Raw genomic sequence first — 26,721 nt, 5'->3', positions numbered from 1 at the left:
GTAAAATCTGCCTATGATCAGTTGATCGGGGATGGCTCAGCACACTTAGAGCGCACAGGAGGGATTAACTCTGCCTCTGTACCCTACATCCTGCTCAAACAACCTGACTTTGTGATAAACATTATAAGGTATGGAGAGCACCAGCAGCAGAGTTTTATCCAGTTTTTGGCACGCAGTGCACAGATAGATGTCCTGAGGCTGAATCTTTCATGGCTCATTCATCATGGTGGGACTAGAGAAAGCAGTCAGCTGTAGGTGTGAGATAAACCCTGGACATGTGCCTTCACATATAATTCCCAACTTCAAAATTGCTAACAAGAAAGTTTGCCAGCACAAGGGAAAATGGGACCGACACTGAAGAGAGGGATTCTCTGCAGTTTCCCATCCACTGAAGTCTGATCACAGGTGAAGAGACCAGTTGCTTCAGCCACTAATCTGCCTTACTAGGCAATTCACAAATCCCCAGCAGAACTGTGAGGGCTGGGAGTGTGAGCCCACACTTTAGGTAATCATGAGCCAGTTCACTGTTCTTAAAAGAGGATAAAAGTTTTATCACACAGTAGCTAGCTGAGACGTCTCAAGCTGCTCTCTTATGCCCAGTCTGCAGCACATCCAATCTTGCAGCAACTTCTTCTACTGAGTCTTCAGTTAACAGTGTTCCATCCCAGAAAGCTCCTGAAGTTTCAGGAAGACTATGCGTCTCCTGTAGCCACAAGCACGACATGGATATTTGTTTTTGTACATCCAGGGAAGATGTTAATGATGAGCCTCCCTTCTGCTGCTGCATGTTGCCTTCTGGCACGAGGTGAAGGCAGAATGGGCATTTCAGGCACCCAGGAAATCAATGCCTGCAGTGCTGGTCAGTGTGTGCTTCCCCTTCACATGCTGCTCCCATGCCTTCTCCTGCCTGCTGGGAGGTCTGCCTTCCTCCCAGCCATGTCTGTTTTGCAGATGGGATTTTTAAAACACTGTAATATGTGAAGATACCACATCTCCTGTGTGGCTTGAAGATGGAGTCATACCCAACACACGTGTTATTGGACAAAATTTTTCAGATTACTTCTTTTACCTTTCAGAAAAAAAGACAGATTTATGAAGAAAGAACATGGTATAATATACTTATTACATAATAACAATGGATTTCAAGGTAATCCAGGCTTCCATATTGATATAAGTTTGGAATGGAATAATTTGAATTTTCAAGTGAACTGGATTATTCAAATTGATTTTTCAAGTGAATTTGACCCAAATTTATTTTGGCTAAGAATTTTTTTAAACATTATCAAAGGAACAAAAGACATATATGAAAATATAAAATTTGGCAGAACTAAAATCTGTTTCATATTTAAACAAAATGCAAGCAAGTTCACCCACTTCTAATATCTGTTCCTAACACATTAAGAAATAATTGCCAATCTAGGTTTTCCCCAAAGGTTTAAGTTTTTGTAAGGTTTGTTTTCTCTAGGCTGACTCAGATTTTGATTCTACTCCAGGGGACAGCTCCATTTCACATGCAGAGGGAACCTTCAGGAATGCTTTAATTTCTACAGGGTCCCAACACCTACCAATAGGCTCAAAGAAAGAATTCACAGTATGGTCCTCTGAAGGAAAGGCAATGCTGGGACAGAGAGACAAAAACTAGTATTGCAGATTTAAGTAGTTGTAGAGAACAAACTCAGCCACGCTTGCACACACTCACTGGTGCTGGGCTGAAGCTGGGAGACCAGTCCCAGCTATCTACAGTGACACATTTTATGGGTTTTAGATAGGGGTTTGGAAAGCTCCTTTGGCCTTCCCTTCTTTCACCAGGTGCACATACAGCCCTGCCTCAGGCCTTCATGGGAATCCAGAAGGACTGCTGATCTCCAGAAGTTAGCAGTTCTTAGAGGAGACTCCCCTCCACTGCTCCTCAGCATGCACTTTTCCTGTTTCTCCTGCTGTTTTCTGGTAAATATTTTAATTCATCATCATTGGCAGCTGCAATAAACTCTCATAGAAACATCTTTAATGGCACTAGGCCTTTTAATTTCTATTAAGGGAGCAGTACATGGCTACAGAAGCCTGACAATCTGCTGCTTTTGACTGAGTTACATACCCTGGAAAATATAAATTGGATTATGCCTTTATAATGTGGCAGTAATGGGGGTGGGGAATAACTGCTATTAACTTTGCCCGGCCTTTCTATTTTTCCTCATTTGACATTAGTGAAAAAGACAAATAAAGCTTTTAGAAAATTAATTAAACCATGGCAGTATTTATCCAAGAAACATCTTTGCTGACTGCCAGAATAATGAAAATCTTCATTCCTATGAAGCTGTTTACCGGGCATCTTACAACCAGACACATCCATCTATGCATTCTCTTTCTTGTGGGTAGAAATACTTCCTCTTTTGTGAAGCTCTAGGGGTCCAAGACAAGACAGGATACTTCCAGGAATGTGAAGAGTTCCACAGTTAAATTACTAAGATTCCTGGCAGAGGATCCAGCAGAAGCCACAGCGGTTTCACTGAAAGCAAAACTAAGGTTGACAGGGAGACTGACTAATAGTTTCGTTCTAACACTCTTACTTTTTCTCCTGTCACAAGTATCTGCTCGTCTTCCAGGCCTAGCACAGCACCTTTTTGGGACAGGCAGAAAACAGACGGTGACAGGTAGCACCTGGGGTGGACAAGCTGGCTTCCACAAGGCTAGAGATTCATTTCCAGTCTAATGACACACAGGGGGAAAAAAAAAAAACTATGCTAAAGTATTTGTTTCAAATAGCTTTTTGAAGTACTAGATGCTAAGTGCTGACTAGCAAGGCAAAGAAGTGAAAACTGTTGTTGCATTCAAAAGTACACATCAGTCCAACTGATGATGGTTTAACTTGAAAAATGAATAATGATACAATTTCATTATGTGCAAAGAACTGATGCAGCTTGTGTATATATGTATATACGCTTGTGGGCTACGACAAATTGGGCAGAAGACAGTCAGCCAATGATGGAGACATGCCCAGAACTGGAATGTTCAATTGTACATTCTAAGGCTAAGAAAACTATTCATTTGCATTATTTCCATCAAAATAATCCACGTGCAACAATGAATCCAACACACAATAAATCCAAGTGCTAAACTTCTAGCATTCTTTATATATTTATTTATTTTAAAAAGTTTATAAAATGCAGTATGTAACTTTTTGCATGTCTAAAAATACTTTTCTCAAAGGCAAACCATTATTTAAATGTGAAGGTGGAGTTATACTTGCTATTAAAAATAAAAAAGTTAGATACTTAAGAATTGTCTGTCTCACACAAGCATTCTTTATTCAGTAAGTGCCTGTTTCATGAGGAGCGTAGCCTTTAATGTTGAGTGCAGAATAATACTCCATCCATCTCATTTGTGGATTGGATTTCATCCCTATGAGCAATGTGAGAATCATACAAATCTGAACTGTATCCCCTGGGATTCAGTGCTAAGAAGCCCAGCAATAAATGGAGTTCATTATGCTGCTTGCTCACAATCTCCTTAGAAGGGATGGATTCTTTTCACCTTCTCTTTGAAGAGGGACATACTGATAGGCTTTATCAAATACAGTGCACTTTTGTAACTGGATGTGGAGCAAGCACTTTGCTTACAGCCCATCTCCAGTTCAGTGGCTGCCAAAACAGCTCTATCAGCCAAGACCAAAACACTTACATCATGTTCACTGTGAGCTGGCATGGACAACAGTAAAAGCAGAGGGCTCTAGGGAAAGCAGTGTCCTTACCCAGATTGTGTTGCAGATCTGAGGGGGAAGGGCAGGTACTAAGAAAAAAAAAAAAAACAAAACCAAAGCTGATTGCTCCCCTTTCCTAGGGAACTGTAAGCAGTCAATGTTTGAAAGACAAACCCACCACTCAGCAGTGATGCCTTGCCATTTTGCTGCCATGAAATACTGTGCCTTTTGCACAACAGTGCCCAAAGACTGCAGTGCCCATGCTGTGCCCTCACAGCCATGCTGAGTGCACTCATTGTGGGCAGAAGTGGTGGGGATACTGTTGGCCCTCAAAGCCAGCACCTGACTCTGAAACAAACATTTCACTTACACTATTGAGAAAGCATTTATGCCACGTATACCTCAGTTCACAGCTGCCGCTCTTCTCTTACCTAGCTCCATCCCATTCTTTTCACACCTCACAATATCTAATCAGTTCTTTAAATCTCCAGGCTAACTCAGCTTATTACTGGACATATTAAATGCTACAAAAAAGCATTTAGATAGATAGATTTTAGATAGATTTCCTTTATTGAATATGCCATGGAAATCAACTATCTCCAAACAAAAAGTAGATTGGCACATTTTCTTGCTGCCACCCATTTCTACTCTTGGTTCTATTTTACATTCATTTTCACAACTTTAATTGCTCCCAATATATCTTTCTATGTTTAGCATTAACCTTAGTTTGGTGTGAGAGGAGGCTAGCTCCAAGACCTTTTCTGCCTTGTCTTCCCTTTTAACTCAGGTGTTTCCTTTGCTCATAACCCATCAGAAGTGGCAACTTTTTCTCTTAATTTGATATACTTAGAAGCTTTGCTAGTGATTTTGCAGTTCTGTATGTTTGTCTGTAACTGGTTTGTGTGGCAAGGCTTTGGTAGTGGGAGGTGACAGGGTGTGAGAAGCTGCTGGAAGCTTCCCCCATGTTCAGCAGAGACAGTCTGCCAGCTCCAAGATGGACCCACTGCTGACCAAGGCTGAGCCCATCAGCAACACCTCAGTAATAACATATTAAAGAAGAAAAAAAAAAAAAGTTATTGCACAGAAGTAATTGCAGCCAGAGAAGAGAGAAACAGCCCTGCAGACTCCGAGGTCAGTGCAGGAGGAGGGGAAGGAGGTACTCCAAGCACTGGAGATTAAATTCCCCTGGAGCTATGAAACAGCTTTGCCCCTGCAGTCCACGGAGGAGCATACCAGAGTAGAGTTACACTTTCAGCCAAGTGAGGATGCTGGATGCCCAAAAGATGGCTGTGATCCCACGGAAAGCCCACTCTGTGCAGGAGCTATGGCCCTGGAGAGAGAAGCTCATGATAGAGCAGGGTTGCTGACATGACTTGTCACCTGTGGGACCCATGCTGGATTGATCTTTGGATTAAGCTGGCTGGAGTTTTCCCAACAAAAGCACTACTACCTTTTAACTGAGTAGTATCCTTGCGACTAGGTATGTGATTTAGCCACCTATCCATACATGCTGATAGTTATCAATATAGCCTGCTACTGTGACTTGATGCAAGTTTTGACTTGCCTAGTTGTTTTAGGTGTTTTCTTTCATATTCATGTGTTTCTGCATCTTCTTTTGGTCCAGTTTTACCAGATAAAGGTTAGCACACTGTGGACTCAACAAATTGACAAATCCTCTGCTGCTACATTAGATACCACAAACCCGCAGGAAAGATCAAACATTGGTAACCAGAATTCCAAAGGGAGCTCAATGGTACAGCACTAAAAGAAGCTAGCAAAATTTCTTTCAGTTCATGATATTTCTATACCCCAGTGAAGCACAGAACAGCAAGCTGCAACAGAGGAGAACTGTGTATTAATAGAAAGGAGTGCAACATTTAACTCGGTTTACATCTGGGAAAATTACTACCTGTCTGAAAACTGCCCCATGGTCTCAGTAGTATCTGTTTCTTAAAGCTTCTTTCTGAAAGAACTTCATGTAATAATGTACTTCAATTCATCTAAGCAACTTAAAATTCTAAGGACATATTAGACAAATGGAGTGAATTATTCTAACCACCTAGCCAGCTCCTCTGGGTGATAATAATCAAAACATATTTAGTTAATGATACAGACTTCTACCTTCAAATGCCCTTTGGCCTTTGTGAAATAACTGCACAAAATGTATGGATTGAGATAGCATATCCTGCAAAAAGCTCACTAAACCTGGATTTGCTGTCCTTCTCACAAACTACACATTACATATTTCCCATCCATTCTCCATGATAAATACATCTCAACATCCCTAGCACTGGTTTTGTATACAACTACCACTGGAATACAATACAGACCTCCACATTCAAAAACTTTAGGCATTATAACTGAAAGTGCATTTAAGGTATGTTTGCCAAAACCTTTATTAGACTTAGTAATGGTAAGTGGACATATGGAGCCTCATCAGTATTCTCCTAGATGGAGATACATCTTTCTCTCCAGCCCCTTTTAAGCAATAAATTTATGTTATTTACTGCTTATCTTTTATGGGAAAACAAACTTTTATTTCACCTATGCACATACCTTTTTTTTACCAAAATTTGATTAACAGAAACAATGTGCTAAAAAAAATCTTTTATCAGAATCAGCTGCAAATAACAATCAGAAAATTTGCCACTGTTGATTTACTCAAAAGAGATGTAACTGAGATAATTGTTTCAACTAAATGCTTCTCTGTATCATCTGCCTTTCAGATTAATTCAAGATCTATTTGTAAGACTAATGGTTTCATTCAGACTTCTCCAAAACTGAAAAATTGTTCCTATGAATCATAGGCACACACTGATTTCAATTGTGACAGTTATTATTTCTTTTTAATGTTTTTTTTCCTAAGCAGATAAAATAGGATATATAGGGAGAGACACATCTTGGGTATAACATTAATTTCCAGCTTTTCAATTGCCTTTGAATTAAATTTTTCAGAAAACAGCACCTACAATTTAATGAGAACACTCTCTGAGGTAAACGGATATCAGTTTGGCTGGCTAGTACATTCAGAAAAGGAGTAATTTTGCTGCTTTAAAAAAGGCATGCAAGTGAGAAATCTGATCAGTTGGACATGATTGTGGCTGAAGTTCAAGAGTTGCATCAGTGCTACATCTTCTAAGTATCTGGACACATTTGAAATGTCTAGTTTTTGAAAAGTGTGATCTGCAGGGAATTTGCAGGAAGACTCAGGAAGGGTGCACTGTACATCCCATCCAGCTGTACTCATTCATAATTCGGCTATTCCACAGGAAGCCACCAAGGAGCTGTGCTTAATAGAACAGTAGCAGCTGAACTGATGGCAGCAGAAAGGATAAAGAGACTAAATAAGACTTCTTTTTCACTAAAATGGCTATTATTTGAAAATCAATATAAACTTACTGACTAAAATTTTATCTCCCACCCACAAAGAGATGCTGCTCTGAGATATGGAGGATGGTGCTATATCTCTCTGTTTATATGCAAAAACAAGCAAGAAGAAAGAAGGGTCACAGAGCACATTGCTGCTCACAGACTCCTCTGTAGCCCCATTTTTGCATGGTGTGCTGTGGCTGCAGTGCCCTTACTTCCCCTATTGGGAAACAACATTAGGTTAAAAAAACATGCTTTATTAATCAAACAAGGTTCCTGACTCTCCAATTTGCAGCAAAAAACCCCAAAAATAAAACAAAACAAAACAAAACAAAAAAACAAAACAAAAAAAGGTGCCAAAATAACAAACAAAACCACACTTGGAAAACACAGTGGAAAAGGCATATTTTTTCAGAGTTATGAGGCTGTGAGATCATTTGACTTGTCTAAGGAAAACAAAACTTCTTGGCTTTTTTTCTTATAGGAGTACTGAGACAGAAGAACAGGGATGCCAGATTCTGATTTTTCAGTGCCAGATTAAAAAACCTTCAGCTGATGATGCTGAGGATGTACTACTGGTGAATGAAGAGACTTAAAATAAAAAGCTCCAGTCCTGGCTGTTGGTGATAAATAACCAGAATTATTCTTCATCCATAAACATGCTGCATGTTTTTGTAGAAATATGCCCTGAACATGTATAAAGAGCCAAATTAGATCCAGAAAGGTATTTCAATTTAAGTACTTCTATAGCAAAGTATAATTCCAATATTTGAAAGTAAAGTAATTTATCTCAAATGATTACCTATGACATGCTCATCTGTTATCCTCTGATTTAATCCAAACTTGAAGTAGAAAACTAAATATAGTTTCTCATGTGACCCATCTTCTTGGTGTATCCAAGAAGATTATCAGAATGAGCTGAAAAACATGCATGCTTCAAATTCCAGTCACCTATGCACTGCAGGATGTTAGGCGGCCCAAATTCATTATGTGACATGTTTATGGCTGTTTCTTCTAAAGTGGATTATCCAGGTTTCTGTGACATGGACAGCACAACTTCAGCACTGCAGCTTTGCACAACTCCCTCATCAGAAACCCAGATGTCTTTGCTAAGAGAAACAGATGCCATGCGAAGAACTGAAGGCAGATATTCTGAACCCCAGACTTGCAGTCCAACCAGTGAGTTAGCATCCATAAGCTAATAAAACAATTGAACAAATTCCAGCTCTTTAGGGCTCAAATTCCTGCACTGTCCACATTTACACATCTTACACTTTAGACTTACCAAAAAAAGAGGAGCCCATTGTATGGCAGCCAACAGACTGGTTTTTAGGGGTTTGGACCACAGCTACAGGGAAGTCCAAGCTTCATGGAATAAAAGCGAAGTTGGAAGCATATCCTAAAAGACAAAATTATGCTGTATTGGGGAATAAATTATTACTTGGGCTTGAAAGAGTTGTTAGTTCTCAGCAGCACCCATCCAGATTATTTTATGTTTACCTCTGTGCAATTGAAATATCGTTTTTTTTTGTTTACTCCATACAAAGCCTTTGCTGCACATGTGTGTTCTCACACTAATCCTTCAGCAAAGTTTTTGAGATGGAAAATCTAATGAGAAAAATATTGTGAAGACATACAAAAAAATGTGCTGTAACTGATACAAATTATGGTCTGTTTTTTTCATCTTATCTTAGCTTAATTTTATTCAGAGAAACACATCCTCCATCCCTCCTCAAGCCTGTTTATTCCGCTTGAAGTACATAGGGTCCAATTTTCCCTCCAGCTGCCTTTCCACATTAGTATTATTTCAGCTCATATGGGTAATTAATCAGACTATGGGAGTGTTTGCATGTATTTGTTTGTCTGTATTACCTGGTTGCCTCTTAAAATAAATTTATAGACTCAAAAATACTGTTTCATTCAGTTTATGAATTAACAAAACACATCAAGAAATACTTTCAGGAGCAATGCACCAAGAAATACTTTCAAAAGCCTTAGGCACTAAAAATACCGGAGTGTACATTTCAAAATTATTTTTATGGGCAACTGGGAATAGATCCCAGTTTCCATACATTGAAAAGATAGCATGTACTCATACAAGCCAATTGGATCTAGTAAATATTAAATAAATTTCATTTCAGAGATAACCAGATTTGAAACAATTATGTGGGGAAAGAGGCCCACATAGAATTTTACAGGCTAGTTTTAGTTTATTGTGGAAAGATCACTATGGAAGTGATTTTTATTACTGTTACTAGCAGAATCCGGTTCTTGGGTTGAAACAGAAGATGCAAGGCCTATACCACAAACCATCAACATGTAGTTTGTGCCTCCTGATTCATGAAGTGACACAGTTCAGCTATGTTAATCATTTCCTTGCAGACATAACCACTGTTTTTTTTCTTGGGTTTACCAGATCCCTCTTGCAGTGATCTTCCCAGGTGAGCAAAATCATTCCTGTACTTTTAAAGCTGAGACTACTGCTTGCACCACACCCAGAAGCTTTTGTTTTATTGCTCTCTAAAACCTTTTCTGTGGCCACTGCTGCACTTCTTTTTACATCCTTAAAGCCAGTATCTCATTTGAAATGGATGAAAGCATGTGAAATTTTCCTGCATCAAAATCTGACATAAATTCCCATGTACACAAAACAGAAGAGCTGCTGATTTAGATTCATTTAGCTCCCTCAAAAACTGCTCCAAAGATGAATGACCTGTATTACATTGTTATAAAGAAAGAAGAAAAAAAAAAAAGGAAAAAAGCCAAAGATTAATAAACCCCCAAACTCTATCTCTTTAATTTGAAAAATGGCAATTTATATAAATCTTAATGGATACTTACATTAGAGGCTCCTACTCTGACTGGAACTGTGATTATGTAGGCAAGAAATTTAACCAATACTGTAACTAGTGTTGTATATCAACATTAGTTGGTAGACTACTCCTAACAGAGAAAATTTTCAATACCAATATTCAGCTCTTCTCTCAAAAGCAAACAACAAAGTTCAGATAGCAAGTACCTCGCTAACTATTCAGCAATTTTTCACAGTTCATTTTTTCAAAACAATCATTTTGGATTGTAGCTTTTTCACTTGCCACAATAAAAGAAATATACAGCAGTGAGAGTAATTTATAACATTAGAAAAATCTACATACGTTTTGAAAAATATCAGTAAACGATTTACACAACTTGAAATTTATGTAAATGAAATTCAGTGAAGAAAAAGAAACTTTTATTTTTTTTATTTAAACATAAGATTTCATAAAAATACAGGATGAAAGAATTCTCAGTAGGAATGAAAAAAATAAACCATAACTTAAATCAACTTTTTAAATTGTCACAGAAACACCGCATTAATGAAATAAACAAAGATAAATAAAAAACAATACATTGCTTATCAGGTGAATGTACTCTTGCATTTTCAGATTTGATTAAAAGAATACCAGAGTAAGCATTCCTGTTTTGATACTATTCAGCCATTCACCTCATACATTACCATTCAGGCATAACCAGTGCTAGATCTCATTATTTTCAACAACTCCAGTAGGAACTTCATTCAGCATTATTTGAAAATAGTCAAGATCAAACCAAGAACAAATGCATAAAACTCCATCACATGCCCATGTGTGAGCTACAAAATTCAGAGTGGTAGTTTACAAAAATAATTACTACTTTCCTGCCTGTTAAAGAGACAGAGTGATAATTTTCTATCTCTAGACTACTGTGATATACATGTATCAGTCCTGGGAAAATGTGCATAGAAATCCCCAGCAATGCACAGAAATCAGAAGTTAAATTTCGTATTTTCTAACTTGAAAACCATTGTAAATATAAGTTATTCTTACAGTTATACAGTTGATACTTAGATGGCCCTTGTTGCAACAAGTGGCTTTAACTACTGTGCCATAGTCTGGCCAAGACACAAGATGCCACTAGTAATTTCAGCAGAACTGAAATCCTAGGCCTTACACAGTCCACAGATAAAAGTATTTCAATGCCTCCCTAGGTCAAATGCTTAGTCACTGAGAAAGTAGTAAAAAAATCTTTTGAGGAACATTTTCTGAAGTATCCAGTCACGCAGTATATCACCTAAGTAGGGATACTGCAAGTGTCCTGCTGCATGGCTGGTATTTAAGGAGGATCCGATTCCTGTTAGACTATGGAACAAACACAGTAAGCAGCATAACTGGAAACACTAAGCTGTGAATTTCTCCTAGAAATCTATAGTAGTTTTCACAATAATCTGAAGTTAATATTTGTATAGATACAAAGTGCAAAAGTAAGTACATAATTTTTCCAGATACAAGAAGACTGATCTAGTACTTTGGAAATAGTTATCATTTTACCAGATCTGAAACATGTTTTCTTTGGTTAACTACTTCCATACTTAAATGAACAACAAGGTATCTACATCAACATAATACCCTATTAAATGTGTTAATATATTTCACTGCTCATGTCAGCAGCAAATCTATATTTATGTATAAATATTTTTAATTACTTTTATTTTCAATACACACTTAGACCAATTCCAGCTAATCAAGACTAAAGAAAAGTAAATATAAAATTTTTAACTTTTTGACAATATACTCTTCTTTATGGTACATTATGCTAATTAATTACATCTCTATTTCTCAAAAGTAATCATTCTAGTATTTGCACCATACAACTTTGTTGATTATTGCTGATTCAAATCCTTGGGGTTTAGGGAAAACATGCTTTGTATCTACGTAGTTTAACCTGAAATATTTAATCCCTCTCACTGACATAAGACATGAACACTCTTCTAACACTGTATCTAGGCCAAAAGATAACTGTAAACTGTAAACTGTACTCTATTTAAAAACACACATTTGTGTGCCTTTCTCTCTGAGAAAGGTTTAGGAAGTACTCTGCTTCAGCTTTCAATGTTACCTTTTATAGTGCAGTGCTACAGGATTACTTTTGCTTATCATAAATAACTGGCAGAATCATGGGATTTTAAACATATGTAGCAGGAAAAAAAGACATTATTATCCAGACAGACCTACTGACAAAAACCCTAAAAAAATAATTCAAGGCAGAATAAGACACTTAGTGAGAAATCTAACCATCAATGTAAACTTCAGTGCTTCCCATGCAAAAAATAAAATAAAGAAAAAAAAATTGAAATAATAAGAGCCAGTATCAAACTGGATGAAGACTACATTCCAGTTGTTTGCTTTTGGTATTAACCTCAAAGACAAAAGGAATCTCTTTGGAAAGCTAATTTGAAAATAAATAAGCCTGAAGTTCACTGTTTAACTTGCATTGATTTCAGAATAGAATCAAGACCATAGCTAAAATAATGCCCGGGGCACACCGTGATGCCTACAACTGGATTTTAACTGACTCGAAGACTGTCATAGTCCCATCATCATAAAACCTGTAACGTAATTCCAGCATGGAGGACCCATATGCGCTCACCATCCATCTGTTTAGACATGATAGGCAAAGTGGTAGGGAACTCGCAGTGGTTGCCTCTGCCTGAAAGGAATAAACCACAGGATCTTCCAGTGAGTGCCAAAAACTTCTGAGAAGGTCTGCTGCCACGGCTTTCGGGGCCTCGATCTACAGAAGACAACATTATTAGTGAAAGAAGCATGCCGACAGTGTACTTCGGTCAGTTACAATAACGCAGGTTGGCTGGGGATCCAATACTGGACTCTGATGAATTGTGTCCAAACATCACAAATACAACTTTTATTTCATTATGACACACAGCTGCAATTTAACTATGGAGAACAGAAACTATCTATATCATCAATCAAACAAAGGCACCTTCTGAAGCACAGGAGACCTCAATATTAGTAAAACATATGCCGAAACACTGCAGAAAGTATATTTTGATCAGTACTTTTTGAAAAGAAAATATAGTCCCACTGGCTTTGGGTAGGAAAAGAAAGGGAACAACATGAGGCTATTTTGTGTACAACCACTATTAAAAGATTAGAGAGGTGTTGCTAGAGACAGCAAGTACAGAGCATTCAGAATTGTCTTAACAAACAGATACTTCCTTAGCATTTCAGCAATTGTAGGAATTTTAGAGAACTTACATGTCTTCACAACAGTTTGACATTTTTTCTATACTTGTTGTGTCCTGTTGAAGAAAAAAAAACACAATGAAAAAGTATCTATTTACATTCCTAATTTTTAAAATCTCATTATGAAAGCAAGTAAATATAGCAGGGAATTAATCATTAATGTACACTCTTTTGATACTAGTTCAGTAGGTTGCGTATTACACACATACCATATTAGATTTAATATGAGATTACACACATAAATTTTAACTTAGTCTGTTAAATTATTTTTACAAGCATGATATGAAACTGTACTCTGTAGTCTGACTACAATACCAAAGAATGCCAACTAAAACTTACAGCATTATTACAGCTAAAATGAATTCAGATATTACAACTAATGCACAGGACATTTAGAAGCCATGTGTATAAGGTCCACTCTTGACATACTTTCCATAAGCACTCATTCCAGACTTGGAGTATCCCACTGTGATAACCACAAGAAAAGCTAGTAAAATGAAGTCATTACAGATGTAATATTTTGAAAAGCAGAAGCTAGACAGAAATTTTAAAACCATTAGCTTCATGAGTATTATAATGCAAACAGGACAACTGAAAGTTTCTACAGTTCCTACAATTAAATACCAAATATAAAAACTGTTCTCTTAAAAAAGCTAAATAATGAGCAGAGTGAAGGCTGCAGCTAACAGCAACTTAAATTCATACTCTAATTATCAGTTTTAGCTTAGGTCACACCTAAATAAAACATTTTAAATTACCAATAGTACTTTTTTTCTCACTTTTCACTATGAATCTCAAAAATATCTCAAAAAAGCTTCCTTTGTCAGTATCATGTAGGGGGTTTCAATTCACATTTATACTTCATTACATCCCAAAGTCACTTGTGAAGTTCACACACAATTAACTGAAATATTCTTTACAATTTCAACTCCTTTTCATTGGTAGTTTGGTATTTCCCTTTATTTTTCATTGGTATAGGCAGGCACATAACACACCTGAAGAATTAATAGAATTTGAATAATATCAAGAGTTGAATATTTGAATAATATCAGGAGTTAATCTCAACTGTCCCCAGCCACACAAAGACAAAAGGATTGTGGTTAAATTAGGCTGCAAATTCGTGGTAATCTGGAAACACTACCTAGCACTAAAAACCATACTGTGCTCCTTGATTGTTCCTGCATGCCATTCAGAGGGCACTGCTGGGACTCCACCCCTATTTTCATGAAGTTTTAAGGGGGAAGGGCACAATATGAGTGGGAAATAAGATTCCCTACTTCACCAGACATGGGTGGCCCATGGAAGGCCAATTTTTGTCCTTCTATTCCACTTCCCAGCCCTGAAGAGTTTTGGAATAGATTTCCCTACCACACACCAAATAGCAAAAATCTTAATTCTGTCCATGATCTATCCAGCTGAATTCCAGATGTACTATGGCAAAGGAGAGAAGTCCCCTTTTCTCACGACAATCCACCAGGATGCACAAATTCTTGCCCAGAAGTTTGTGTAGAGAAGGCATGCCCAGTGAAGGCTGCATAAACCATGCTGGCCCCATGGTTAGGTGGGTTTTAACACCCACTCAGCAGTGAGGAAGGAAAGGACTGGAGGCACCAAACTGTAAATACTGCTTGTTGTTTTGATTTCCACAGAAACTGCTGCTCCTCTCATGTTATCAGGGCAAGTGTCAGGAAAGCATTACAAGACACAAGCCATTCTCCTTGCTAGGGCAGGACCTGACTGTACAGCCAAGGAATACTTTGCTTCCTTAGACAGGCTTTTTGTTCAGCTTTTGTCAGAGAAAACACCATCTTTACTGACCACAGGAATTGATATGTGGCTTTCTGAATAAAGAGGACTAAGTGAACAAGAGACTACTTCAATGGCATTTCAGCAAGTTGGTAATTATAGCATTTTCATGAGATGCTATAGCTCCTTTTTTAACTGCAAAAATATCCCAGCTCTAGGAATTATTCTCTGGTCAACTCAAAGCTGTTTATCAAATAGTACAAAATAATATTGGCATGTCTGAAAGCAATAATGACAAATGGTCAATAACATGCTAGTCCAGACTCTAAACTGACTTGTAGCTATGGAATATTTATGCTACCATTTCAAAAGAGGGGCCTTTAAATCAGCTTTGGGTGCAGAAGAAACATCATCAGATGCCTTAAACACGGCTTTCTCCTGTGTTTCTGCACATTGCTTATTCATTAATACACTTGTACTGCTCCCTAAAATTCTGTATTTGAGATTTTTGGCAAAATCACAGGTTGGAAACTGGAGTCTGCATTTGGTTTCAAGTGTAGTCATGGCATGTTATCAAGACCTGAAAGGTTCTCATCAGGGTCAGCTCCTCTCAAAACTGTAACCTGTTAAATTAACAAAGTTAAAGCATCAAACAAGGAACTCCTTTCCTTTCCTTTCCTGGAACTTTCCTTTCCTGGAACTTTCCTTTCCTGGAACTTTCCTGGAACTTTCCTTTCCTGGAACTTTCCTTTCCTGAAACTTTCCTTTCCTAAAACTTTCCTTTCCTGAAACTTTCCTTTCCTGAAACTTTCCTTTCCTGAAACTTTCCTTTCCTGAAACTTTTTATCCTTTTTGCTTTCCTTTCCTAAAAAAAAAATTAGAGCCACATTTCAAAAGCTGCAAACTAGCAAAGAAACACTACTCTGAAGTTTAACTGCCTAACAAGCACTAGCAAATGAACTTAAGAAACAAAATGCCCCTCATACCTTCCCTCCCCCAACATTGCTGTTAAACAGGCTCATTTGAAATGTAGTTTCATTTGAGACTGAACCAATTTACCTTTTCAAATGAAAATGAAACTTCACAGCACCCCAGGAAAGTCAGTAGCCCCTCTGGAGACATGAGATGAAGGAAAAGGAGAGTACCACAGCTGAGTTTTGACCTGCTATTTAAGGCTTCCTTCTCAAATGTGATTTTTTTTTTTCCTTTTGGAGACAAAAGCCCAGAATAACCACTATTCTTCTGAATGACAAGGTGGTCTTCTTGTTAACACATCTCACAAATGCCTTTCAACCAGAGTATCATCTCTCTTAATTATGCATTTGATGTATACCAAGGTTTTGCTATAACACCAGAATTACTGTGTTCAGCTTAAGAGGCTTTAGCTGTCTGCATCTACTATCAGCTTGGATTACTATTAATACAAATAGAACTCTGCTAAGATTTTTTTTCCAGACTCATAGCTAACGCTAATGTTAAAACCTTTTTTGAGTATGGGCACTTATCCAAAAGTTCAAAATGACTTGATATGAGCAAACATCACATTTCAATGGAGTCCTAGTAATCTCTAACTTTTAAAATAACTTAAAATTAGCAATTGAATACAAGATGAAATTGACAAACACAATTGATTAATTCAACATGATGGACCACATGGGTGGATTCCCAAAGTCATCATCCAGACTGGAAATAAAAACTGTTCCTGCATCTTGTTATTCAGAGATACATACCTCATGAAAGCATCTTAAAACAACTAGAGAAAAAAAAAATCACACCTTAGTGAGATAGGAAGAAGAAATTAGAGGAAATGAACACAGGAATAGGAAAAGGGTAAAGTGTTCAGATTCTGCTGAGGGTAGAAAAAATATGGGCTTTTTTCACTTTGAGGGTATACTACAATTCCATAAGAGCAGTTTGCTTACTCAAAATTAAGTAAGCTACAGCCACAGCTAAGACTGCTGTAAGAGGAAAGAGAAGAATGGGGAAAAAGAGATGTATGTAAAAGCACCAGCAGAATTCTGCAAACCAACTTCAGATTCAACTTGAAAATGAATGCATCCATGTTAGTTCCAAAGAGAACTGTACCCTTCACATCTTTAATTTAGCATAACCATCTGACAAAAAAAAAATTAAGATCACATGCACTGTTTAACAAACTGTCCTATAGGACGGGTTTTATCATGAATTAATTCATCATGAAAAAAGCACATGCAAAGGGTATTTTTTGCTTACTGATTCATGTTTTCCAAAGTATAAACTAATTTGTAACTTACAGGACTAACTCCAAAGCATGCAGCTACAATCCCTGGTTCAATTATACGTTTGTGTTTGCTTAAAGTGACATGCAATCATTACAGCTCTATTAAATACTTGCAGTAGTATAATGTAAGCATTATGCCATGCTTTTAGTATTTTCAGATGTTCCGTACAGGTGAATCAACAGAAAAGTATGATGAAGCAGAAAAAACGAAACTTGCAAGCCTTCCTGGATTTGCAGCCTTTGCTTTTATCTGAAAGTTCAAGACAACACATCCTTTATATAAACGTTATTTTTTCTTCTAACATCCTTTCATGGTGTGCATGGAAGTGACAGGTGAGCAACTCAAGAATATTAGATACTAAACATAAAAAGAATTCTTCATATTTGAGAAATTTTCTTTTTTTTGGGCATTAAATACATGCTGGGTTTATTTTTGGCCACTTTTTACCATTATTTTCTTAATCTATACTTCAGCATCCTTTTCTTAATCTATACTTTTCATATAAGATGGTTAATTTTATCAATTACAATTATGTTCAGCCTGAAAATTATTAGTTCTGCTTTAAGTTTAAACTTCCATATCAGACTCACGTGCTAAATGAAAAATGAATCTACACTCTGTTACTTCTAGGGAACATTCCTGCATTCCTCTATGCTCAGATTAATTTAGCTAAATAGATTTCCAATTTATTTATTGGCTATCAGATGATGACTCAATGAAAAGAAACCATCTACAATGGAGGCAATACAAGCAGATCTCTTAATTTCAGGCTATTTCAAATCCATGGCATGTTTGGTGCAGATAGTTGCATGACAAGACAAAACATAACTATTGATCCTTACAAACATCTTAAGACAAAAATATAAGGGAAAAATATTTAAGAAAGCTAGCTGTTGATCTTCTTCACATAGAAGTAATTTTAATGGTCTGATGTCTAAATCTCACAAGCAACATGTAAACAATAATGTACTCAGCCCCTGGAACACTTAGTTATTTTTATAGTTACTTATCTTCAAGGGATAAAAGGCACTACCTTCACTATTAGAAAAACAGATTAGTAAAAGGACTTCTTTTTTTAGTGATGAACCAGGGATAATTTTGGCATGATATTCGATGCTATTTTATACTCCTTGCACAATATAAAATCTGATTACATTTTCTAACTTGCACTTTTTCCTTAAAATATTTTAAATTATTAATTTCAATAAAAATATTCATATTTACATAAGACCATGCAGTGACCTAAATAAAATATATATTTTGCTAGCTTGAGTGTCTTATACATCTATTTCTTCCTACATTTTAAATAGCTCATAAAAGAGGGGTTTTTTAAAATAAACTAGTATTTTATTTTTATGGTAAATATGTATTTAAAGATGTCATATTACATTCATTAAAATGCTAAACAAATTGAAAACCTATTTGAGAGAAATAAGGTAAAGATACAAAAGAATTTACATAGTTAATAAAATCGTAGTCACAGAGCAGGATATCATTAATTCCTGGCAATTTAATTCAGAGAACTTCATGCAGTCTTCTAATAGGAGATCTGGGTATAGGTGGATTAAAGGTAAAATAGGAAAAGGGGAAGGGATAGGAATAACAATGTTAACATTGTTATTTTCTGATAGAAATTTCCAATTACTATTTGGGGTTATAGTTTATTATACACTTTGCTTTCCCTCTGTAATTACTTTATATCTTACACTATATCATAGCCACATAAAGAATACAATTGCCTGGAAATCCTAATTTCCCTTACCAATCCTAATTTTTAATATGCTAAACTTAATTACGAGGATTAATAGTTCCTTGATTACACTTCTGCCATGTCTGAAAAAACAGGAAAAGCCCTTAGTATTCACTAATCAAAATAGTATTTAATAGATTATCTGATTAAAGATATGATTGCAAATATTTTTAATTACAAGATACTTATTATTAAAGACAAAAAGCATTTCATCAGAACTAGATCACTTGTCACTCTGCATATTAAATCAGCAATGGATCAATACAGTAAAATACACAAAAAAATAAAAAGCTCTTGATTTTACTAACAGAATGACTGCAGCTACATTTTCATTATTTTTAAACTCAATCTTTTTAAAAAGGCTGAATAACTTGCAATGTACACTTGCTAATTTAAGGTGAAAAGGAGAAACACTGCAACAATAAAAAGCAAGTATCAACATTTTTAAAAGCTTCTAAGGGGAAAATGTATGTGGTAGGCACCATATTGTGTACCAGACAGGCTGTTGAACACTATTTTCCCTTCTATCCTTCCTAAAGAAAATAAAACTAAATTTCTCTTTTCCACATCCAGAAAGCACTGATGCAACAGGAGACTGGCATATCACTGTACACTATTCAAACAGTTAAGTAACAGGAAACCCTGGTAGCATTAATTAAATTAATAAAGTCACTGTCCACTTAGTTTATGATAATACATCCTCTACCTTGCACAAAGGCCACATGGTATCTATTAAATTTATAAAAGCCTATCTATTAAATAGTTCTGCCCCAGAGAAACAAGTTAATTACTAAATAATTTCAATGAAAAGTTCTCTGCAATACTAGCATAAATCACATTAGATCACACTTAATGGACCTTAGTGGAAGAATGAAGAAAATTTCTCTTCTTCCACAGAAATAGTTGGTTAGAACATATGGAAAAATGAAAACACTGTTTAGTGTTTGAAATAAAAACAATCAAAGGTAATCCTTTAAAATTAGGGTTCAGATTAGTCTCTGCAAAGGATGCTGTTTAACTGAAACATCTGGTAGTGTTACTTTGAGAGACAGGCCTTTTTTAACTTTGGAAATGAGATTAGTAGATCAGTTATTTGTAAGTGTCCAAGTAATTTCTAATTATTTTATCTGGGTCACAGATAATCCGCTTTTACAGGGCTCCCACAATGACATCAGAGGATCACTGTTGAACTGATTATCCTGTTACCTTCCACCATCCATGGGAAGACCGGATTTTCCTTTTGTACAGAGAAAGAGAAAGAAGTGGCTGATTGCTTCAGACAGGTGGCAGCCACAGATCCTGAGAGGAAGAAAATCTCATACATGCAAAAGGTACTAGTTTTTTAAAAATGGTCAACAAACTGAATACTTCTTAGCAGTGTCTGGTGCAATTTAAAATCTCACTAGATATGCACAAATATCAAAATGATCAGAAAAGCCATTGTTTAAAAAACAGCATGTCACATCATTTTTTCACATGTTCCATGGTCATGCCTTATAGGTCAAACATAACCCGTAGAAGAATCCAACAGTATAAACAGAAAAACTGAGTTTTATCATCCTTTAGCTCTTAATGTATAAGACATGGAGAAATAATTTCTTAAAATTGAAATGGAATATGAGTGAGAGAAATGCAAAAGCCAGGGCTAGTCTTCTACTAATAAACACATGAGCATCGTGGCCATTCCACCTTTTTCAAAGACTGAATCAAAACACTCTTTTTAAAAGAGCTCTGTACCTTCAATAACTATACATCAGAAACAATATGGGGTTGATAAAAGATACTTTATTCCCCTCAGTGAATTCATGCCTTTTCCTATGAATAAATGAACAAATAGGCTAGTTATGTGATTTTTTTGAGGAAAACAAACATCTGTTACATATAAACATGAGAGAAAAATTCTTAAAAGCATATGTCAATAAAATATGTCTTGAGAAAGCAAGCAAGTTTCTGGGTACTATTTGACTTAGCTTCCCAATAAATTGTATTATTTCATATAATTACATGGAAAAAGCAAATGGAAATAAAACTGATGCACAGATACATCCCTCTCACTACTTTCTTCCAGCTTAAGTGCAAAATACTCTTTAAAATGAACTTTGTTTTTTGTCACTTCAAAACAATGTCATTAATAGGTGCATGCAACTGTTGCACAAGACAGATTATCTGGGATTTTTTTGTTTGTTTGTTTTTGGGGTTTTTTTGTTTGTTTGTTTGGTTGGTTGGTTGGTTTTCCTTTGTTTTGTGTTTATGGGGTTTTTTAAGGTTTTCTGGTCTTTTTTTGTTGTTTTTGTTTTTGGGTTTTTTGTGTGTGTTTGTTTTTTGTTTTGTTTTGTTTTTGTTTTTTTCCAGGAGATTTTAGAACTTTCTGAAATGGATAAAGTGATAATTTACCTACAAATAATACTTCTACTTACAACAAACTACCAACAAAAACCCACATCTCTACCTTCATGGAGTTTTAGAGTCTATACTGGAGCTATCTAGCTACCCAGTAGCGATTGAGGCCAACCTACTTGCAGTGTTCAAGCAGCTCCAGGAGACCTGAAGTAAAGAGTAACAATTATCTTTAAAATTCTTACTTTCAGTAGGAGAGTAAAAGACTTACACCCTTGTAAGGTGAAACTCCCACAATTCTTTTTGGTATTTTTTTGTTTGTTTTACTTAGAATTTCGTGTCCACTTTTCAAACAATGCAATTTAAAAATCATACTGCTGGAGAATGTAAGAACACAGGTTTCAGTTACGGAATGTAAATTTCCAGTTAAGGAATATAAAATTCAAAATTTCTCTACAAGAAATGACAGGGAATAGAGGAATGGAAAAGCAAGAGACAGTAGGCCTTCAACATAAATGCATTATCATTTTTGAAATTACCTCTGACAGTGTTTAATTAACGGGTGAAACCATTTTTTTCCACCCAGTTCTTTAAAAACGTTTACATTTTAAGTAAGAATACTAATTGTTGATGAGATTTTAAGACGAGTTATCTTCTTAAGAGTCCTAGAGTTCCTAAATTAGGATTTTTAATTTCTCCCTATTTCAGAGGCTTATAAATTAGAGAGAACCTAGATACTTCTACTTCCAAAATATCCAAATAAAACTTCCCCAAGAGTAATGTAAAGTACATGCTAGAAGAAGTATCAGAATTCAGGATGATAACAAAATTAGAGGCAAATAAATCTCAGGAAAACCAACTGGAGGAGAATTAAAAGAGCCATGTGCCCCTTCTGATAGAAGCATGTTTCACATATGCTAGTTTCTAGGGAGAAAGCACTAATCCTGTATACAGAGGCCATCTCAGCTGCTCCCCTCTCCATCGGAACAATTCATGTCAAAAGTTCCTCTAAGGACAGTTTTTGCCAACCAGCTGTTCTCCTCTCATTGTAGGAAGTCACCTCCTTTGCTCTTTGGCTTCCTGGACCTACAAATGAGTTATGAATAGCCTTATGCTAATGATACCCTAACAGTGATACCACAATCACAGTAGTGGCAAATGCACTCAGAAATTACTGTGTGGTAAGTTACTTTGTCTATTAATCACCTTATCAAGCACTACAGCCTCAAAAAGCATTGTCCCTATAAGAGACAAATCTCAGTATACAACTTAGAAAGTTTTCATTTTTGCTACAGAGCACTCTTCCAAGCTCTATTGAACTCACATGAAGCAGGGTAACAGTAGAATATACACCTATGCAGAATATATGCATATTTTTCTTAAAGACCATTTAAAAAATTGATCTACTGTTACAACCAAGGACAGTTATGCAGTGAGAGGCACAGACAACCGTTTAACTAACCTGAATTCTGCAAAGTGTCAGCACACATGGCATAATACTTCACTTGCACTTCATAATGCGCTGCTTTGCTTTTCTAACTACTGCCCTATTCCAGAAAAACATGATGGAGGATATCAGATATATTCTTTTGATTATGCATTCAGCCACACATTTTATGACTTCTGAAAAAATATATCAAAGAGGAGAAATCCTATGAAAACCTATGAAAAATTTCTGCTCAGTCTTATGGTTTGTCAATCTAGAACTTAGCTCAATTCTAGTAAAGTGTAACTTTGCTTCTAAAAATGTACACAGAGATCACATATGCAAATTTATCCTGCACTTCAGCTATCTTGGTGCTGTGGCAGAAGGATAAACTCAGCTTTATATTACTAAGATGAAACAAAGGCTATTGGCTTAATTTCTGGAAAATTATGTAATGATGGTCAGGCAAGTTTACCTTATGGAGAATCAGACTGTCTTGTTACAAAAGGCTTAAAGTTTGAAAAATCTTAGATTTATCTTTCTTTCCAAATTTTTTTGCAGCACTTGAAACACAGGAAGGTAGTAATGTTGAATACCAACAAATCTTAGCCTGCTGGACTCATTCTGCAACAGTTTGCACCCACCAAAGTTTAGAACACAGAGCTGCAATGCTTATTGTCTCTACTATTTAACAAATGCTTTTTTTTCCCCAGGAGCTGTGGAATTAATCCTGTTTATATGTTACACTGCAAGAAGAGGCACAAGAACATGAACTACAGAAATGTATATTACCATACAAGCACAAGAGCTGCTTTGCCTCTTTCAAAAGGCCCATGTTCTTGTCCCTTGCACATATCTCTAGGCAGCTTCAGCAATCACTGAAACTAATGCTTTCATGAATAGCTATGGAGCATGACATGAAGCTTGACATGACATGGAAGCTTTAACTGTGCATATCCATGCCTCCAAGCATCTTAAGTTTTTCTTTCAAGGTCCTTGTCTGCACTATCACTTTAATGATTGTGTTCTGCTATTAAGTTTAGATCTATACCTTATACTAATTTCATCACTAATTCTGTATTTAATATAGAGCTCATTTCAGATACAATTTGCCTAATTTACACAGGAAGGCTAGATGCTGAACAGTTAACTCCAGCACAGTACACAGTGGAAACATCACTACTTCTTACTGTTCATGGTTCATTGCTTCTATAGGGCTTGAATGTCCTGCACACCCAGTGTGCTCAGTTTCTGGGTGGGGATACCAGTTTTGTTGTTTCCCTACTTTACCACCACAGCCATGTTTTTTAGGAGCCTGCAGAGAAACTAGTAACTCACCTGCTGCCCTCTCCTCTTCTGCCTTTTCCAGTTGTTAGCCAAAGCTGTCAGTGCTTATGCAGGAACCAAGTCCCCCCACTACAATGGCAATCAAAAAACATTTGTACAGAGTTTCTGACACCACTTGTACACTAAGCACAACAGCACCAAACAGACTTGCTTTGTTTGTTTGAAGTCTGACTGGTTGTTGCCAAGCAGATTTCCTCAAAACAACTGTACTGTTCATTCTTGCTAAGTCTTGTATTTACAAAGAAAGGAATGAAAAGGAAGAAGACAACTGTGCTGCTGGTATGAAACACTGAGTGGGGGATGGACTTCACGACCAACATTCTTTAGTGAGTCAATGCAACAGCATCCCCATGGTGTGAATGAATTAATGATTTGAGATATACCAATAATGGATTTCTACTTCCCCAGCAATACCATCAAGCCTAAAAACTTGTCCATGTGACAATAGCCCCTTCGCTATTGGGGGGAATAGGTAAGGTGCAGTGAGAGAGAGGCCTTAATGAATATCTGTAATTTTCAGCATCTGCCTCTCACTGAGCATCCACATCCACAATTACTGCGGCATGCTTGTTTTGCATTTTGGCAACGACAACAGAGAAGTGTCCAGGCATACTGCAGCTCAGTCATTATGATTTTAGCAGGAAAACAGACTTAAAAATGCTATTACTCCACACCTGTTCCAGTGTAGCTGCCAGCTCTATTTGCTCGGTAAGCAAATAGGATGTACTTCACAGTATACTATACAACTGGCAGAGAAAGCAAAGACTTTACAGCAGCTTATAAATAGAGTGCAGTGGTGCCATAACCCTGAAAGTGTTAAGGTTCAGGACAGTGAAGTTGCAACTAGGCATTCATGCCTGTTGCAGTGGCAGTGCAGTTGGTATCCTGTGTCCAAACAGAAACAGCCCAGGTTTCAGGTATATCTGACAGACACAGGTTCAGTCTAAGAGGTCTTATTTCACATCCAGTAATAGCATCTGAATAGATGTTGATGATCACTGTTAAAATTTAGTCCAGTTTCTGGCAGCACACAGAACAGCATGATAAACTTAAGAGTCTGTTCCTTGTTTTCTTCTATATCCTGCGGTTTAGTGCAGTACTGATCAGATGGAATTTCTGATCCTTCTCATATATATATATCCCCATTTAACAGAAACTGAAAAGGTATTCATATTTCAGTATCTGAACAATTAGGCTCACTAAGTTTCTGCCTCTGTCTCACCTGTTACTGGTGAGCAGAAGTCACCCCTTGAGATAGACAGTCACCATAGTGGTGGTCTAGAAAAGCATCCCAGCTCTAGATGATGCAGACATAAAGACAACATTTAAATGGGAAAGAGAAAACCTGAGAGAAAATCAGGCACACAGTAAAGGTGCACAAAGGTAAATCTGTTGACCTGGGGGTTGAGAGTAAGTACAGAACTCATTATGGTAGAGTAGCTGGAGAATGATAATAATAACTACCATGACAGGAAAAGCAAAAGACAGTAAATATGTAAAGGTAATACAGTAAAACCAAAAAGCAGTATTATTTCTTTATCTAACATAATTTAAAACTACACTATAGTTTTATCCTTTATTCCATACAATATTCCTCAATTACATACAATACAATTCCTCAACAATACAGTTGAGAGGTTTTCAATTATGTACCTACAGAAATTAATACTGTGCAAACATTCATAATTCCAAAATGAAATCTCAGGCAGATCTCCAACAGTTGCTGGAACAAAGATGCTGCCATATTGTACATTATTGTCTTTTTAAAAAAAATTCAGCAGGCAAGATCATAGACTCTTTCAACATGTAGACACCTAAACACACTCTCTCTGTTGTGTAGAACAGTATTTTAATCATTTGTATGGATTCTCAAGATAACTTTAAAGAATTTACTGGTAGCTATTAAATTCTAATGTACACAACAGGATATTATGAAAAAAAACTTGTTACTTGTACATATTTATTAGATTACCAAGTTAATTTAACTGGAAAATTTTTCCATGCAAAGGATTTTTTTTTTCTGTATATCTAAATGCAGAATACAGATCTGGACTGTAAACTGCACACAATTACATTCCACAGTTTAGTAAATATAAAGATGAACATAAGCATATTTATCAAAATACTTAACGAAGACGCAGTGTTCTCAGAATTTGATTTATCAGTTAGCTTCACTGTCACATAATTTTGACCAGGGTACACAAAAGCTTAAAATAAAAACAAAAATCAACTACATATCCTGTACACTGAGCAATTCCAGGACAAGGCATGAGTTTACTTAACTAATACAAATCAGTAAACTGACTTGATGGTTGTATTATTAGACACTTGTTTGTTAGAGAGCTTCTTAGATTTCACTGGTGTCAAGAGTCTTAATAGACCACATATCAAACAAGTGCCTCATAGTGCAAGTGTTTTTCTAGTCTTCCCTGAAATGCAATCTGCTTTTCTGCTTTGACTAACTGTACTGAAAATAAAACTAATATATACATCTGAAATTAGATACTTACAGTGAAAATACCCATTAGTTGAGTGTAAAAGAGTCGACTTATTCCACCTAATATTATTAGACCCATGAAGGCAGATATTCTTAGGAGAGCAAGTTCATGCCTAAATACAAACACATCCTAGAACAAGACAGAAAGAAGAGAGAGACTTCAGCAGTTATAAATCAATTAAAATCTTTGAATCAAGTGGAAATACTAGATAAGAGATGTAAGAGGTGT

The 26,721-nt window shown here is 36.4% G+C and overlaps 1 protein-coding gene across 1 annotated transcript in view; it reads right to left on the bottom strand.

Annotated features, from left to right (window-relative positions):
- Positions 1-11,812: 11,812 nt before the first annotated feature.
- The window catches only part of ZDHHC21 (zinc finger DHHC-type palmitoyltransferase 21), a 28,629-nt gene continuing 13,720 nt past the window's right edge, over positions 11,813-26,721 (bottom strand). Inside the window, exons 5-7 of the mRNA XM_062513567.1 lie at positions 26,506-26,622; positions 13,141-13,184; positions 11,813-12,655 (exon numbers count right to left, since the gene is read on the bottom strand). Of these exons, the coding sequence (XP_062369551.1) occupies positions 12,523-12,655; positions 13,141-13,184; positions 26,506-26,622 (294 nt within the window). The 3' untranslated portion in view covers positions 11,813-12,522. The remainder of the gene's footprint in view (positions 12,656-13,140; positions 13,185-26,505; positions 26,623-26,721) is intronic.

The sequence above is a fragment of the Cinclus cinclus genome, chromosome Z (assembly GCF_963662255.1).
Source record: "Cinclus cinclus chromosome Z, bCinCin1.1, whole genome shotgun sequence".
Classification (NCBI taxonomy): Eukaryota; Metazoa; Chordata; class Aves; order Passeriformes; family Cinclidae; genus Cinclus; species Cinclus cinclus.
This window is presented reverse-complemented; position numbering and strand designations above follow the sequence as displayed.